The 15,027-nt window shown below is 35.3% G+C and overlaps 1 protein-coding gene across 2 annotated transcripts in view; it reads left to right on the forward strand.

Moving 5' to 3' along the window:
• The window catches only part of GAS2 (growth arrest specific 2), a 144,098-nt gene extending 133,187 nt beyond the window's left edge, over positions 1 to 10,911 (forward strand). For both annotated transcript variants that reach the window (XM_023506297.2, XM_003773639.4), the window contains exon 8: positions 10,358 to 10,911. In XM_023506297.2, the coding sequence (XP_023362065.1) occupies positions 10,358 to 10,576 (219 nt within the window). In that variant the 3' untranslated portion in view covers positions 10,577 to 10,911. The remainder of the gene's footprint in view (positions 1 to 10,357) is intronic.
• Positions 10,912 to 15,027: the final 4,116 nt, after the last annotated feature.

Raw genomic sequence — 15,027 nt, forward strand, 5'->3', positions numbered from 1 at the left:
GTTTGCTAGACACTGATCAGGGCAACAGCATCTAACAGGTGTTTCCTTTGACCTCTGTTGAATCCCTCCTGATAGTGGAGTCTTCTTCCTCTTGTTTTCCTGTATTCTTGCCAGGGGGTTCACATGTTCTCTCCTCTCTCATTTCTTTGGTCCTCTGATCTCTGTGGAGTCAGCACCCAACATTGTGAATTCATGATCAGATGAGATATTCACTATTTTTTATGGTCCCAGAGATCTCCAGATGCTGAGCTTAAAACAACAATTGTGATCCTTGGGAAAAATTGAGTGGGATTGATTTAAAGCCACCCACTTTAAGGAAATGCTTGAGCACTACGGTAAACATGTGAGTGGATTGGGGGTGGATTGGAACAACTTCCCATTGATCTCAGCATATTTTCTTGCATCTTTCAGCTGGACTAGGGTCTTGATAAAGGACATATGTGACCTAGGACATTCTGATTGGCCCCTTGGTCCCTGTGACTAAGGCATATCAAAGATAATTGGCCCTAGAATTAGGAGGAACTTTTCCTACTGTAAGCTATTTAGAAATACACAAATTCTATCCCTGTCTGCACTATTTCTGGACTCTGCTAGTTTTCTCTGGAAGTTCTACAGAGAAAGCAGGGATTTTTTTCTCTGCTTTTCCTCACCAGTTCCCCCAGTTTTCCATCACTCACCTAAGTGACTTTCAGTCCCTGAATATAGACTCTGGCCCATTGAGTGAGACATGTGTTAGAAAACTTTATGACAATTGCTCCAATTCACTCTCACCACATAATAGTACATTTGGCGGAACTTTCAACCTCATTATTATATGATGTATTTACCCAGATCATTTTTGAAAAGTAAGTAATGCAATTAGATTTTCCAGAGTAGTAATATCAGGGAAATTATGAAATAGGCTAATTTTGGAGTTCTTCAAAGCTGGAGGTATTGAAGAAGTTGCCCATAAGACATCATTGTCTATAGAAAACTTTTCTGATTCTTCTGCTAGTGCTCATTCTTTCAAACCATCTTGTACTTAGCTACTTTGTTTATATTTGCATGTATATTAATTTTATTTTTATTATCTATTCATTGCCTCCATTTGAATTTAACTCCTCCCAAATAGAAATGGTTTCTTTTTTTGTACTTAGATCTCCAGAACCTATCACTGTGCTTGGCATATAGTAGATACTTTCTAAATACTTGATTGTTTGGTGTTTATGAGACCAATACCACAGTTATATAAACTCCTGAGGCTTCAATTTCCTCATCAAGAGAGTTGGACTTGGTTGCTTCCAAGTATATATCTAAGTATGGTCTTGTGTGTGTTATATTTGAAAGGCAGCATGATGGTGTGGAAAGACTGCTTAATTTAAGGTCCAAGAAAATCTGTTTTAATATCAGTTCTTTTACTTAATAATTATATGGCCTTTGTCAAACTATTGATGTCTCTGGTTTTAGTAACTTGCCCTGGAAAATGAGGACACTGACTTTGATGCTCTTCCTATTCTGCTCTCAGGTTCCCTCCACTTCTAACAATCTATATAGTTCTACCATGAAATAAATACAAACGATATTGGGTTTACACAAATGGCATTTCATTCAAGTTTTGAGTATTTATAGGGTTGTCAGCCCATGTTTTCTAAACAAAGGCAAAGAACTGTGTAGATTTGAAACCCTTGTCTAATTCTCAAATGATGTTTTCACTTTGATGATGTTTATCTTTAGAAAAATTTCAAATAAATAGTTTGATTCAACAAACTTTATTTTTTTCTCAATATTTTATTTTTCCGAATACATATAGATGTAGTTTTCAATATTCATTTAAATAAGATTTTATGTTTCCAATTTTTTCTCCCTTCTTCACTTATCTTCCTCCTCCCCAAGACAGCAAATAATCTGATATAGGTTATGCATGTTCAGTACTTTCAAACATATTTTCATATTTGTCATGTGCAAAAAAATTAAACAGAAAGAGGAAAATGTGAGAAAGAAAACGAAAAAAAGTAAAAATACTATGTTTTAATTCATATTCAATTTCCATAGTTCTCTCTTTGGATGTGGATGGCATTTTCTACCCCAAGTCTATTGGAATTGTCTTGAATCACCACATTGCTGAGATTAATCATAGTTGATCATCATATAATCTTGCTGTCACTGTGTACAATATTCTTTTGGTTCTGTTCACTTTGCTAAGCATAAGTTCGTGTAAGTCTTTCTAGGCTTTTCTGAAGTCGGTCTGCTCATCATTTCATAAAGAATAATACTCCATTGCCTTCATGTACCATAATTTATTCAGCCATTCTCCAACTAATAAGCAGCCACTCAGTTTCTAGCTCTGCCATTACAAAAAGAGCTGCTACAATAATTTTTGCACAAGTGGGTCCTTTTCCTTCTTTTATGATCTCTTTGGGATACAGATCCAGTAGTGGCATTGCTGGATGCAGAGTTTGATAGTACCTTGGGTTCAACAAACATTTATTAAGTACTTACTACATGCAATAAATTGTAATAGGAAAATTAATAGTAAATATATATATATATATATAGTCTATGTGTATATGAGTGTATAGGTAGATAGATAGTTTCTTCCTTTGGAATTTGTATTCTATTCCCTGTACTACTTATATTAAATTAAAAATGATCCAAAAAAACTCATTAAATTTTAATAAAATAAACCAAAAGATTGAGGGATATTGATGGAGGAAAAAAAAGGAAACCATTTTTTGCATTCATCTGAAAAGACCAAAATTTTGTGCTAGTCCCAAAGATTTGAAATCGCTCCCACCCTCAGTTCACACTGAATTTTCATGCTAGATACTTTCTATATTTATGTGGATCTGCCACCTGGTGGCCTTTTATACAATCTCACCTCTATCTGTTTTTCTTTCATTAACAGGTATTAAAAATTGTAAATCAGCCTAGTCCTCTGTTAGTCATTTTAAAACAGATGTTAAATAATTTAGTGGTAATGTGTGGATATGGGTTTGTACTCCCTCTTGCTTTTTGGAATGTGTGGGAGCAGAGAGCTGACAGTCTCCTGCAGAATGACTTACTAATGAACTGGCATTTAATGAGCTGGCAAAGATTTTGTTTCCTTTAGGTCATGTGGCACCATCTTGCTTTGAAGGGTGTCAAGGTGCCATTACAAAATGAAATTGTCCCGCTTCCCTCTTCTAGGCTATGCTTTGGATAGAGTAATGTATTTTGAAAGGGGAAAGGAATGCTTTGCCATCAGTGGGTCTCAAAGTAAAATACTTTTTTTAATTAACTTAACTGACCTCACCTATATTAAAGAAAAGCTATTAAAAAGAAACTATTGTAAGAGCCAGAGTAACAGGGTAAGTGAAATTTTATTTTTTTGACTGGAAGAATGATTCAACTTTGAAGGGTAAAATATTCAGAGCTATACATATTGTGATCTTCTATGTGGTCACTATACTCATCTGAGTCTGAGAATACATCTTTTCTTGGACCTAAATGCATTGCCAAATTCTAATATTGCTGAGAATACTTACAATACATAATGGGGACTCAGAAGAATTTGAATGATGTCAAATACACAAAAAGAAGGTTCATCTTAATTCACTGGGGAACCAAATTAAAAAGCAGTTTTGTTGCTTGGAATCCTGGAACTCATTCTGGGACTGTTTAAACGCTTAAAAGATACATTTTTATTCCTGTATGTTCAGTGACAATTGTTGGCAAGAAAGAATTGGGAAGTCTATACAAGAGTATAGAGGGAAAGAAGAGAAGGAAGGGAATAAGCATTTACTAGGCATCTGTTATGTGCCAGGTACTGTGCTCAGTTGCTTTTTACAAATATTATCTTGTTTGGTCCTCCACCCAAGAGGTAAGTGCTATTTTTATTTCCATTTTACATTTGAAAAATGTTGAGACAAAAATAAGTTAAATGACTTGTCCAGGGTGCTACAGCTTGTGTTTGAGGCCAGACTTTTAAGTCTTCATGATTCCAGACCCACGTTTTTATATTTACCATGCTACTTAGGTGTCCAAGAAGACTGGAGATTATTCTTTATGAGAATTGGTTGAAAGAACTGGACATGTTTAGAATTAAGAAAAGGAAAATTAGGGAAAAAGGAGAAGTGATATAAATATTTGAATGCCTTGTAGACTAAAGTACTTTCCAATCCTACCAAACTAGGTTAAAACGTTAAACACTGGAAAATTTCCAACAATAATGAAAATACAATCCATGTAAATAATGTTAATTTATGGTTTTCTAAGTCAATATGTATCCTATGGGATCCATTTCTATTTGAATTTGATCCAACTGCACAAGATTAAAGTTCTTCTTAATGAACCGAGACAGCAGAACCTGCAACAATGGGCAAATGCCTTGTAGAGGAACATTTGGACTTGAAGGGAAACTTTGCTAATTATTACCATTGTGCAGAAGTAGGATGAGTTGGGAAGTAGTGGGTTCCCCCCTTCACTAAAGGTCATTGGGCAGAAGTTGTACAACTATTGGTGTAAAATCTTCTAGAGAAAATTCTTGACCAGATACAAGTTGGACCAGATGACTTCTGAGGTTTATTACAACTTTTAGATTGTGGGATTCTCTAAATTCTATTCTTTGAGCCCAGATTGAGTCCAACATTAACAATAAGTGTTCACATTCATAGGATGCTTTAAGGCTTCCAAAGTTTCTCATGTACATTATCTCATATGAAAAAAAAACTTGAAACAAATATTTGATGAGAAAAATAAAAATGGAAAGGGATTAATAGTTCTCAAGGGGGGAGGAGAAGAAAATGTAAGGTGATTAGGGCTGAACAAGAGATGCCAAAAGCCAATTTTTGTAAAGTGAAGTAAGCAAATAACACTTTCTTAGGAGAACCTTCTTAGAAACATAAAGAAGAGGAAAAGAATGCAGGGAGTAGAAGAGTCATAGAAATTAATGGAAGACTAAACACAAGAGGAATTGTGGTCCTATTGTTTCGGGCATCTATATTCTCAAAGAGAGGATAACAAAAGTAACAGAGGCAAGGGAGGAACAAGGTAGAAATCACAGAAAGATCCCAAAGGAAATTTACTTGGATTAATGCCTTACATCAATGGGAGAAAAACAATTATTTCAAGGAAAATGACATTCAAAAAATCATGAGACAACCTGAAAGAAGAGAAAATAGGTTTCATATTTTACAAGAAGTTCATAACTGGTCCAGATGTTGGGCCTTTACATTAGTTAAAGAAAATAATGGTTAAAGGTGGGATTGTGTTTATTTCATAATGCAAATGGTAAAAAGATACATATAAGATCCAGAATGAAAAGCATATGTGATCTTGGATGTGAAAGAGACAAGGGAAGAAGTTCTATCTTGTCACTTCTTCCTTCATTTGTCATCCAGAGGTTCTCTCATAAGAAAATACAACCAGAAATCATTGTAATTGTAGAGAAACTATCTCTTTTTGACAAGATGTTGGGAGAACCAAGTTCTGCTTCTGATTCTACCAGTTTCCTTTGGGGAAGTCACACCTCCCTTCCCTGTGCTTCAGTTTTCTTAACTTTGAAATGAGGGACTTGAATGAGATTATCTCAAAAATTTCCTAAATTTTAACATGCTGTTGTTCCTTAACTCTAAATATTTGATCAAGCTGGAGAGTAATGTAAATAATACAAAGATATAAAAGAGACTATTGTATATAAACTAAGTTCAATTATATTAGGCACTGGGCATATTAAGATGTGGAGAAGTAAGGGTCATTCAAGGGGGCAAAGGGCAAAGGAAAAATCCAGGCAAATTTCCATTGGACAGATTGAGTAGTCACTCCTAGTGGTGGGATCATGGAAGGTTTTAGGTAAAAGCTGGCATAGAGGCTGAGTGATGGTGGAAGAGAAGACCTTATGCAGAGATGAATGAATAGAAATAGAACGATGAAGCATAAGAAGACCAAAAAGTGGCTAATAGTCCAATTTGCCCAGAATACAAAGTGTGTGAACAGCAATAGTATTATGTAGAAATTTACTTAATATGATTGTACATGTACAACTTCTATCAGATTAATTGCTATCCTGAGGAAGTGAGAGAGGCAGAAGGGAGAAAAAATGGAAATCAAAATCTTATAAAAGTAAATGTCAAAAACTAATAAATTTAAAAGGAAGGAAAAACAATAATGTTAAATGACAGTGGAAACCTAGGTTGGTCAAGATTGTTAAAACAAAAAAAAAAAAACAACTTTAAATGTTAGACTGAAATTGCATTATAATGAAATGTCATGAGCAATCTCAGTCCTGGAGAACTATAATGGATTGAATCTCCCTCCTTTCATTAAAGGTATGAAGGGCTGTGGCTATGGCTAAAAAACCAAACAAACCCAAAACACCCTGCCCCCAAAAAAACACTTTATAGCTCTTTTACTATATAGATTGGCTTTGCTTAAATGTTTCTCCTTGTTATAAGAAAAGATTTCATGGCTTAAGGTCATGGAATGATGCTAAAGAGAAAAAAAATTATGGTAATAAACGGTGACAATTTAAAAATATTAATAGCCAAATGAATAGATTATATTTTATTATATAGGTAACATGGAACCACTGGATCCTTGTGAAGAAAAGAGTGAAATGGTTAGACTATTGCACAAGGGAGAACTATCAAGAATGGCTTCATGCCAGCAGGATTATTTAATAGGCTAGTAAACAAATTGAGCAAGAAGCAATGGGGGCCTCAGGGAAGTTGGTGACTGTGTGGGTAGAAAAGTGCTGTGTATGCCTGTCCTCTCGTTATCCCATACAGCAATTGCTATTTTCCCCTGCTGTCATCTTTCTAATATTGTGGGTGTTAGGTGGACCCTCACAGCTGTTTTAATTTGCATTTTTCTTATAATTAATGACTTGGAGCATTCTGTCATATGGTTCTCAGACCTGGCCAATGTGTTGACTTGTTTTGCTGGATTTTGCATATTTATTACAAGTGAGGACTTCTATTCTGGGAAAAGAATGGCAGGTTGGTGGGTGGTGAGAGCCAGGCAAAAAACAAAAAGTATTAATAATTTTTTTAAAAAAGGAGATATACATAGAAAATAAGGCACCACAACCAAAAAGGGAAATTTCGTTACTATTTGATTAAATGTTATAAATAAATGCAACTATGTATAATTATGTGCCATATATAGCACTATATTTTATAACATGCCATCTATCAGTATAACCAAGTTTATAGTTATATGGGTATGACATGATATATATATATATGCAATGTATGTGATATATATATTATATAGAAATATAAACTTATTTTAAAAATAATCTGCACATAACAATTACATTTGCTAATTTAAGCCTTTTTTTTTGCTTTTCCTTTTGAAATATTTGTGTTGATCAAGTTTCATGATTTAAAAACAGTATCTCTCCACCTATACCGATATCTTTTCATGGTATATAGATCAGCCAGTGTTCTTGAGGGCTCTGTCTGTCAAATCCATGCTTTCTTAGGTCCTATACCAAGCTGGAAAGACTTCTTATAGACCAGTGATACACTGGGTGCCTGTCATTTAAGGATGAATCCAACTCAGTACAAAGAAGTTTATTGAAAGACAGTTAAAACATTCAACATATGACTTTTTGTGAGTGGGAAGCACTGTAGGTCATAAACTTTGCACCAAAGTGTGGAGAGGTTGAGATCTGCATCAAGGTAACACAGACACGTCTGTCTATCTGTATCTTTCTTTTTCTTGCCCTTTTGGATAATGCAGCCATCAGCATCAATCCAGATCTGTCTGCCTTTCAGGTGAAATGTTGAACACCTGCTTTCACCCAATTCAATGTAGCATGGTACAGAATGCAAATAAACTTTATTCCCTGAAGCCCCCAATGTTGAACATATGCTCCATTAGGAAAATGTTAAAAGAGGATAAAGAGATTGCATTGGCCTATAATTTAATTTAATAGTCTTCCTCTAAAGAGCAGATGACTAAATTAAAAAAAAATGTTTTCACTCATGTTATGATAGCTTATAAAAACAACTAGTGATTAGGTTAGAAAAGAAGGCATGGATAAACATAAGATCTCCCTGTGGACTGAGATGATCTAAATTTAAGTAGGTTTTCTTCTCACAGAAGCATTGGAGGGAGTGAGCAATGGAAGGAGCCTAGTTCGAAAACTTTGCTTCGAATGAAAGTAGCTACAGAGCAGACAGTAACTAGGATTTGAGAGGAAAGGGAAGGAAAGGGAACGTCTTAATAATAATGTCAAAGTTCCTGTATGGTCAATTAAGTATGGAAAAGACACATATGGGAGTAGTAGTTATCAATGATCCATGTACTGGTAAAAAGATGTATGGTCTCTAGATAGAAATGCCATTTTAGAGTTTAGGTAAATATCTGTAGAATATTAGTGGAGGGGAAAAAAAGTTACTTTTTCATTATTCAAGTATAGCAAGGGCAGAAGACTCCAAGCTAGAAGGGGTCACAAGTGGGAAAAGTTTAAGAAGCCCTGCTCAAGGAAATATCTTAGGAACTTTGTTCAAGTTGGGGCAGTGGAAGAATAATAATCTAAGCTTCTCCACCTGGAAAGTATCAAAAAAAAAAAAAGAAAAGAAAAAAAAGCATTTCAGTAATTTCTATCATATGAATATATTAAGTTACTGACTTCGATTCTGTAAGGCTTTTTAAAGTCAAAGTTTGTGAGTCTAAAAACAACGCATTCTTATTCTTAGAAACACTTTAGGAAAGTTGGTCACTCTGAAGGAAGAGAAAGAGTCAATGACAAAGCACACAATATTTTGAAGATGCTTAAGGAGTCAATCAATTACTTTTTTTTTAACCAATTAGTCTGTTTTTCTTTTTGAGGCAGCATAAAGTCTTCATTCAGTGAAGAATGGGTTAACACACTTTAGGTTCTTGAAAACAAATTAATAGATTAAGGAAGGAAAAAGAAAAAAAAATACCTTTTTCCTATCTTACCTTAAAATGCAAATATTTCTACTTAAGTGTAATTCCCTTGTGATTCCCTGGGCCTTTTACCTGCAATCTAGTTATCCTATAATTCAAAAGCCAGAGCCATAGATTCCCTGGTGTACTGGTGACCTCTTAAGAGGTTTTGCTGTTTTGTTATTATCGATTGATCATTTCCAGAGCTTATGAATTTTTCATTGTGTCCTATGTTAGTGGAAGAGAAATGACTTTTCTTTCAGTTTGCAATTCTTCCCTTGAAGTTAAAGTATCAAAATGGGGTTAGACATCTTCCCTTATATGATAATCTTTTTTCTAGAGAGAGAGGAGGGAAAAAAATACACATTACAAGGCAAGGATGCAAAGGAGGTTTAAAATCATATTGTTATTTTCTAAAATGCATTTTAGAGTTGACAAAAGGATAGAAAATGATTTAATTGATTATGCTCTAAATTCTTTATGATGTAATATTCTAATAAATTAAGAAATGTATTATTTTTAGTTGTCTGTGCTAAGCATTAAGGATTCAAAGACAAAAATGAAAATAATAAAGAATTTGATAGTTATAGGAAAAGGCTTAGCAATTTGTGGGGGTTGGGGAATAAACAAGAGGCTTCTAAAGGTTGTTTAGGAACCAGGGGAAGAGTATCTAAAAGCCAAGGCTGGTGATGATAGACTAATTCCCCTTGAAATTACTTTGTAAAGCTTTTAAATTTACTTATATGCATAAATGTGGTTTTTCTCAGTAGAGTGGAAATTCCTTGAGGGCAGGAACTTTTTTTTTTCTTGTCTCCATAACTCCAGCACCCAAAATACTTGGTGAATGAATGAGTAGAACAGAACACTAATAGTCCATGGCAAGACTCTTTGGTTTTTTAAGTCAGTAAATTATTTAACTGAAATCTTCCCTTTGCCTTTTTCTCTATATTGTTAGGACTCACCTTACTGTCCTTCTGACAATTCAATCTTATTCCATCGGAAATAAAATGCTAAATTACTCAAGGACAGAAACTGGTTTTTTCTTTTGTTTTGAGCAATGCTTCATATATTTTCTGTGAAGTCTTGGGTGACTTGTTTGGGGTTTTGTTGGTAAAAAAAACCTGGAGTGCTTTGCCATTTCCTTTTTCAACTCCTTTTACATATGAGAAACTGAGTAAAACAGGGTGAAGCCACTTGCCTGGGGTCACATAACTATTAAATGTCAGATGCCCAAAATGAATTCAGGGAGATAAGTCTTCTTGACTTCAGGCAGGGCACTGTATCCCTTCATTATGGCAACTACATAATACATAATTGGTGATCAGTTTGAATTGGAGGAACTTTGGGAAAAGGCGAGGGGAAGAAATCTAGTCTCACAGATGAAAGTCTAACTGAATCCAACATTAGTTCTCTCTCTTCCGCCAGGCTTCAAAGACTGCTCATATAAGATATTTATATTTTTGTTGTTTTCCCATTTCAGATGCTGCACAACAAGCATGTCATGGTCCGTGTGGGAGGAGGATGGGAAACTTTTGCTGGTTATTTGCTGAAACACGACCCTTGCCGCATGCTCCAGATCTCTCGTGTGGATGGCAAGACCTCCCCCATCCAAAGCAAATCACCAACCCTTAAGGACATGAATCCAGATAATTACCTGGTGGTCTCTGCCCATTACAAGGCCAAGAAGGAGATTAAATGAAGCTAGCTGGTCACTACAAGGGGACTTTCAGAGAGGCCCACATCACTTACTTCTCCAGTGTAGTCAGAGTAGTCTGTGTGCCTTGAAAGGACTTCGGGAAATTGAACAAACCCAGACAGACAATGGCATTATGCTTGAAGGATTGTTAAAATTGTAGCACTATTTATTTCTAAAGCTTTTGTAGAAAATGACCTCTTAGGTGGAATGCTAATATCAAATATAGTAGCCAAGTTTTAGATGAATCATTACTCCTCCATATGTGAACATTATGTTTAGAAAGTCTTAAGAGACCTGGTTCTAGGTAATTACAGAACCTTGTTAAGAGGAAAAAAAAACAAAATTAAAAAAAAAAACAACAAAGAACATTTAGGGTTTAATTATAAGTCAGTGGAATTTATCTGCACTCTTTGACAGACTGAACATCCTAGACTTTTACACATTGCAGGATTTCTGATCAAGCTTTAACAAGAGAAAGTTAGTGTGACTGAATGTTATTAGACAATCAAACATCACTGTCAGTAAATACGTTTTCCTGGAAGCCACTTCCCATAAGTTTACATTCACTTAGACAATTGCCTTAAAGATCATCTCTAATATGACCAAATACTTTGGGGCTCCTATTGAAAGTTACCAGTAGGCCCTTTAGGGAACTGCTTGTGAATTCTCTCACAAAAGCACAGTTATATATCAATTAATTTAGTACAATTCACACAAGTTAATTTCCATGTTGATATTTTGACAATAAATTGTACAGTTGAGCCTTCTTTTGACTTCCATATTATTTTAAAATATTTTTCTTGTCAAAGTGTGTTTCTGGGGTGAATCCCTCTTTGCTATGCTGTAGAGTGAAAAGTTCATTGTGATCGATGATGGCATGGACTTACATATACCATTGTATGCTGGGGCAGAACTGGGTTTTGCTAATAAAGAACAAAATAAGCACCCCTCATTGATTCACAAAATTAAAGAAAAAAAGCTTTAAAATAAAAGATATATGTGTTCATTCTTAATTTAAAATAAAGCTATTCTTTGATATATTTCAGTAGATGGGAGCTAGAGGAATCATATGATACCAGAAAAAAGATCCCTACTACATTAAATTGGCAAGTGTTATCCAATCTTTGTCTGAAGATCTCTATCAAGGAAGAGTCTATCCAGCATTTGTGGGAAGACTTCTATTGAGGGAGAAGCCAGTATTTCTCAGGGCAACTCATCCCTTTATATCAAACCCAAGTTTCCCTCTCTGGAACTTCCTGAGTCCTCTCTTTGGTGTCTGAGTTTGAGAAGACAAAGTCTACTCCCTCTTCCACATTGTCATCCTTTAAGAGCTACTATCTGCCCTGCTACCTCTTCCCATTTCTTAGGTATACAAACATCTTCAGTTCTTTTGACTGATCTGGATCTTCCCCAATCTGATTATTCTGCCTCTAATCAATGTCCTTCCTCAATGGGTTGCCCAGAATTGAACACAATACTTCAAGTGCAGTCACCTCTTTCAATGACCTACTTTTCTGAGCATCCATTAGTTTAAAAAAATCATTAATACTCCAATTCATTTTATTTGAGCACATAAAGTTGAAGAGAAAAAGGAGAAGGGAAGGGAATAAGCATCTCTTAACATCTACTATATGCCAGGTATGTTGGCAAATATTAACTCACTGTATTCGCAAAACAGCCCTGTAAGGTGGATATTATTATCTTACAGCTGAGAACAGAGGCAGATGGAGGTTAAGTGACTTGTGCAGGGTTGTCACATAGCTAACTGTCTGAGGCTGATTTAAACTGAAGTCTTCCTTATTTCAGGCCCAGCATTCTATGTAATGTGTCATTTAGAAGCTTCTAGAAGAGCTAAAAGGCTCTCTAAGTGGTACAATGAATAGAGCATTGGGTCTAGAGTCAGGAAGTCTCATCTTCCTGAATTCACTGGCCTCAGACATTTATTAGCTGTGTGACCCTGAGCAAATTACTTTACCTTGCTTGCCTCAGTTTCTTCATCTGTAAAATGATCTGGAGAAGGAAATGGCAAACTGCTTCAATATCTTTGTCAAGAAAACCCCAGGTGGGGTCACAAAGAATCAGACACACTGAACAATAAGAGTTAGTCCATCTGACTAGATAGTGTTGCCATTAATGACTTTTCTAAACTCTAGAAACAAGTTTCATAACATTGTGAAGACTTAGGCTCATTACCCCATATCTGCAATCATAATTCTTTGAATTTCACTTTTCTCTTTGCATTGAAAAAAAAAGTCACATTCTATTTTTAACTTGAGCAAGAATCAACACAAAACATCTTTTTCTGTAATCTCCCTTACCACAAATTAGTCTCATGGGAACTCAAAGATGAAAAAAGCAATGAAAAATTAGAGCTGAGACTAGCTTTTTAAAAAAAATAAGCAGAAAAGCCTTTTTTTTTTCATCAGATCAGAGATCTGATCAGATTAGAATAGCAACTTCATTGATTAATTTTTGCAAATATACATATTTCTCATGCCAGAAAGTTGCCACTTCATGGCATAATTTTGTCAATTCAGATATGTTAGGGTCAAAATCCACTCTTCTGGGTCTTCAATTTCTGAAGCTTTAACACCAGACCCTTCCAAAAATGCTTTGTACCGATGTTAGAATATAAAATGCTACACAGCCGTGAATCTGAAGTCACCTAGATTAATTCCTTTTACAGATGAGGAAATAGAGGCTCAGCAGGGAGTTATTTGTCCAAGTTATGTAGCTAGTAAGAAGCAGTCAGAAGTGAACACCAGCCTTCTGGGCTCCCAACTGTGTTATTACAGAATTATTAGGAGAAACTAGTCACTTAATTACATTTGGAAGCTATACAGAACTCTCAATAAAAATTCACTTCTCTTAAAATAATATTTTATTTAATATCTGGTAGCTGGAAGCATCCAAGTAGATGAATACTGACCAATTTTTCTCTTCTGAAATGCCTTGAATTGGTTAAAGCTCTTATCTTGGGCAAAGGAAAAAGTAGGGAATTTGGGCTAGAGGACCTAGATTTTAATCTAAGAGTTCTTCCTTTACTATTATGATGTTTAAAAAGTTGGACAGGTATAATTTCTAGGAATGTCTGGAAGTTTCCATTCTCTTAATTAAGTAGTTTCTCAAATAATATTGACCGTAAGTATTATATTTAAATTAACTATTTCAAACATAGGAAGGCAAGAAGGTACGGAGGACAAAGTGACAACCTTGATTTCAGTAAATTCTAAGTTTAAGACATAGCTTAGACATATATTAGTTAGTGTATGAGTCTGGGCAAGGCATACAACTTATTAATGTCCTAGAGATCACTTTCTGAGCCTAATTTAAAGATCAATTCTACTGGTAAAAGGAATTTCTATATGGGCAGTTCACCAAAATGATTAAGTGACGAGATCAAAGCCAATAATAAAGTATTTTGGAAAGAGCCCTGGAATCCTTTTTGAAGACAGTTTCATTTCTAAACCAAGAGGCATGGGCTATTTGATGTCTTTCCAGTTCTAAATCTGGGATTCCTTTTCACCTCTGAGTTTTGTTAATTAGGGAAATCTGGGAAAGCTTCATGAAAATGGCATTAAAATTGAATTTCAGAGGATAAGTAAAAAGCCCAAGGATGGGAATGGATCAAAAAGGAGCTTCAAGCATTGGAAATGGCAAGAATGAAAGCAGGGGGAGGTTGGGGCTAGAATGTGCTGGTATATATATGGAAGGTAGTGAGTGGTTGATTGATTACGGCCTACAATAAGCAAAGCAGTGCTGTGTGAAATAAAGTTAGAAATGTAGTCATTCAGAGTTATGCAATCAATTTTAACAGTGATACGACCAGATCTATATCTAGGGAAAAATAGTGTCCTGGTTCAATATATCAGGGGGAACAGAAATGGATGCCTGCAAATAGGATGACAGTAGTGGGGGAGGAAAAAGAAATGCCACTGAAAGATAACAAGGAGTGCTGGCAAACATGCTGAGCTCTATCCATCCCCCTCCAAAACACATTACCTTTTTGACTGTAGAGAATCACTTAGTCTCTCTGAACTAGAAAATGAGAAGCTTGGACTGAATGATCCACCAGTTGATGTGTTAGAATCCAGAGGCAAGATAGTTTGTGATATAGATTAGATATAAAAAGTTCAGCTACACTGATTATTTAAACCTAGGCAGATGTTGGTGCCAGAGACATAAACTTGAGAAATCAGAAAAGAATGGTTTGAGGAAAAGAGACTGAACATATTGAGGGAAAGAGCAGCTGGAAGGTCAGCAGATGTAAGTTGGTCTCAGTATACAGTGGCCCTGTACATTCATATGAATGATTTCATATATATGACTAAACATCCTTCAAATCACTGACTGAGGTTTATGAAACTAACCCTCAGAGCAGGGATTCTTAACCTAGGTTCCATGGAGAGATTTCAAAGCATCTTTAAATGTGAATGGGAAAAAAAAATTCAATC

This window comes from Sarcophilus harrisii, chromosome 6 (assembly GCF_902635505.1).
Source record: "Sarcophilus harrisii chromosome 6, mSarHar1.11, whole genome shotgun sequence".
Classification (NCBI taxonomy): Eukaryota; Metazoa; Chordata; class Mammalia; order Dasyuromorphia; family Dasyuridae; genus Sarcophilus; species Sarcophilus harrisii.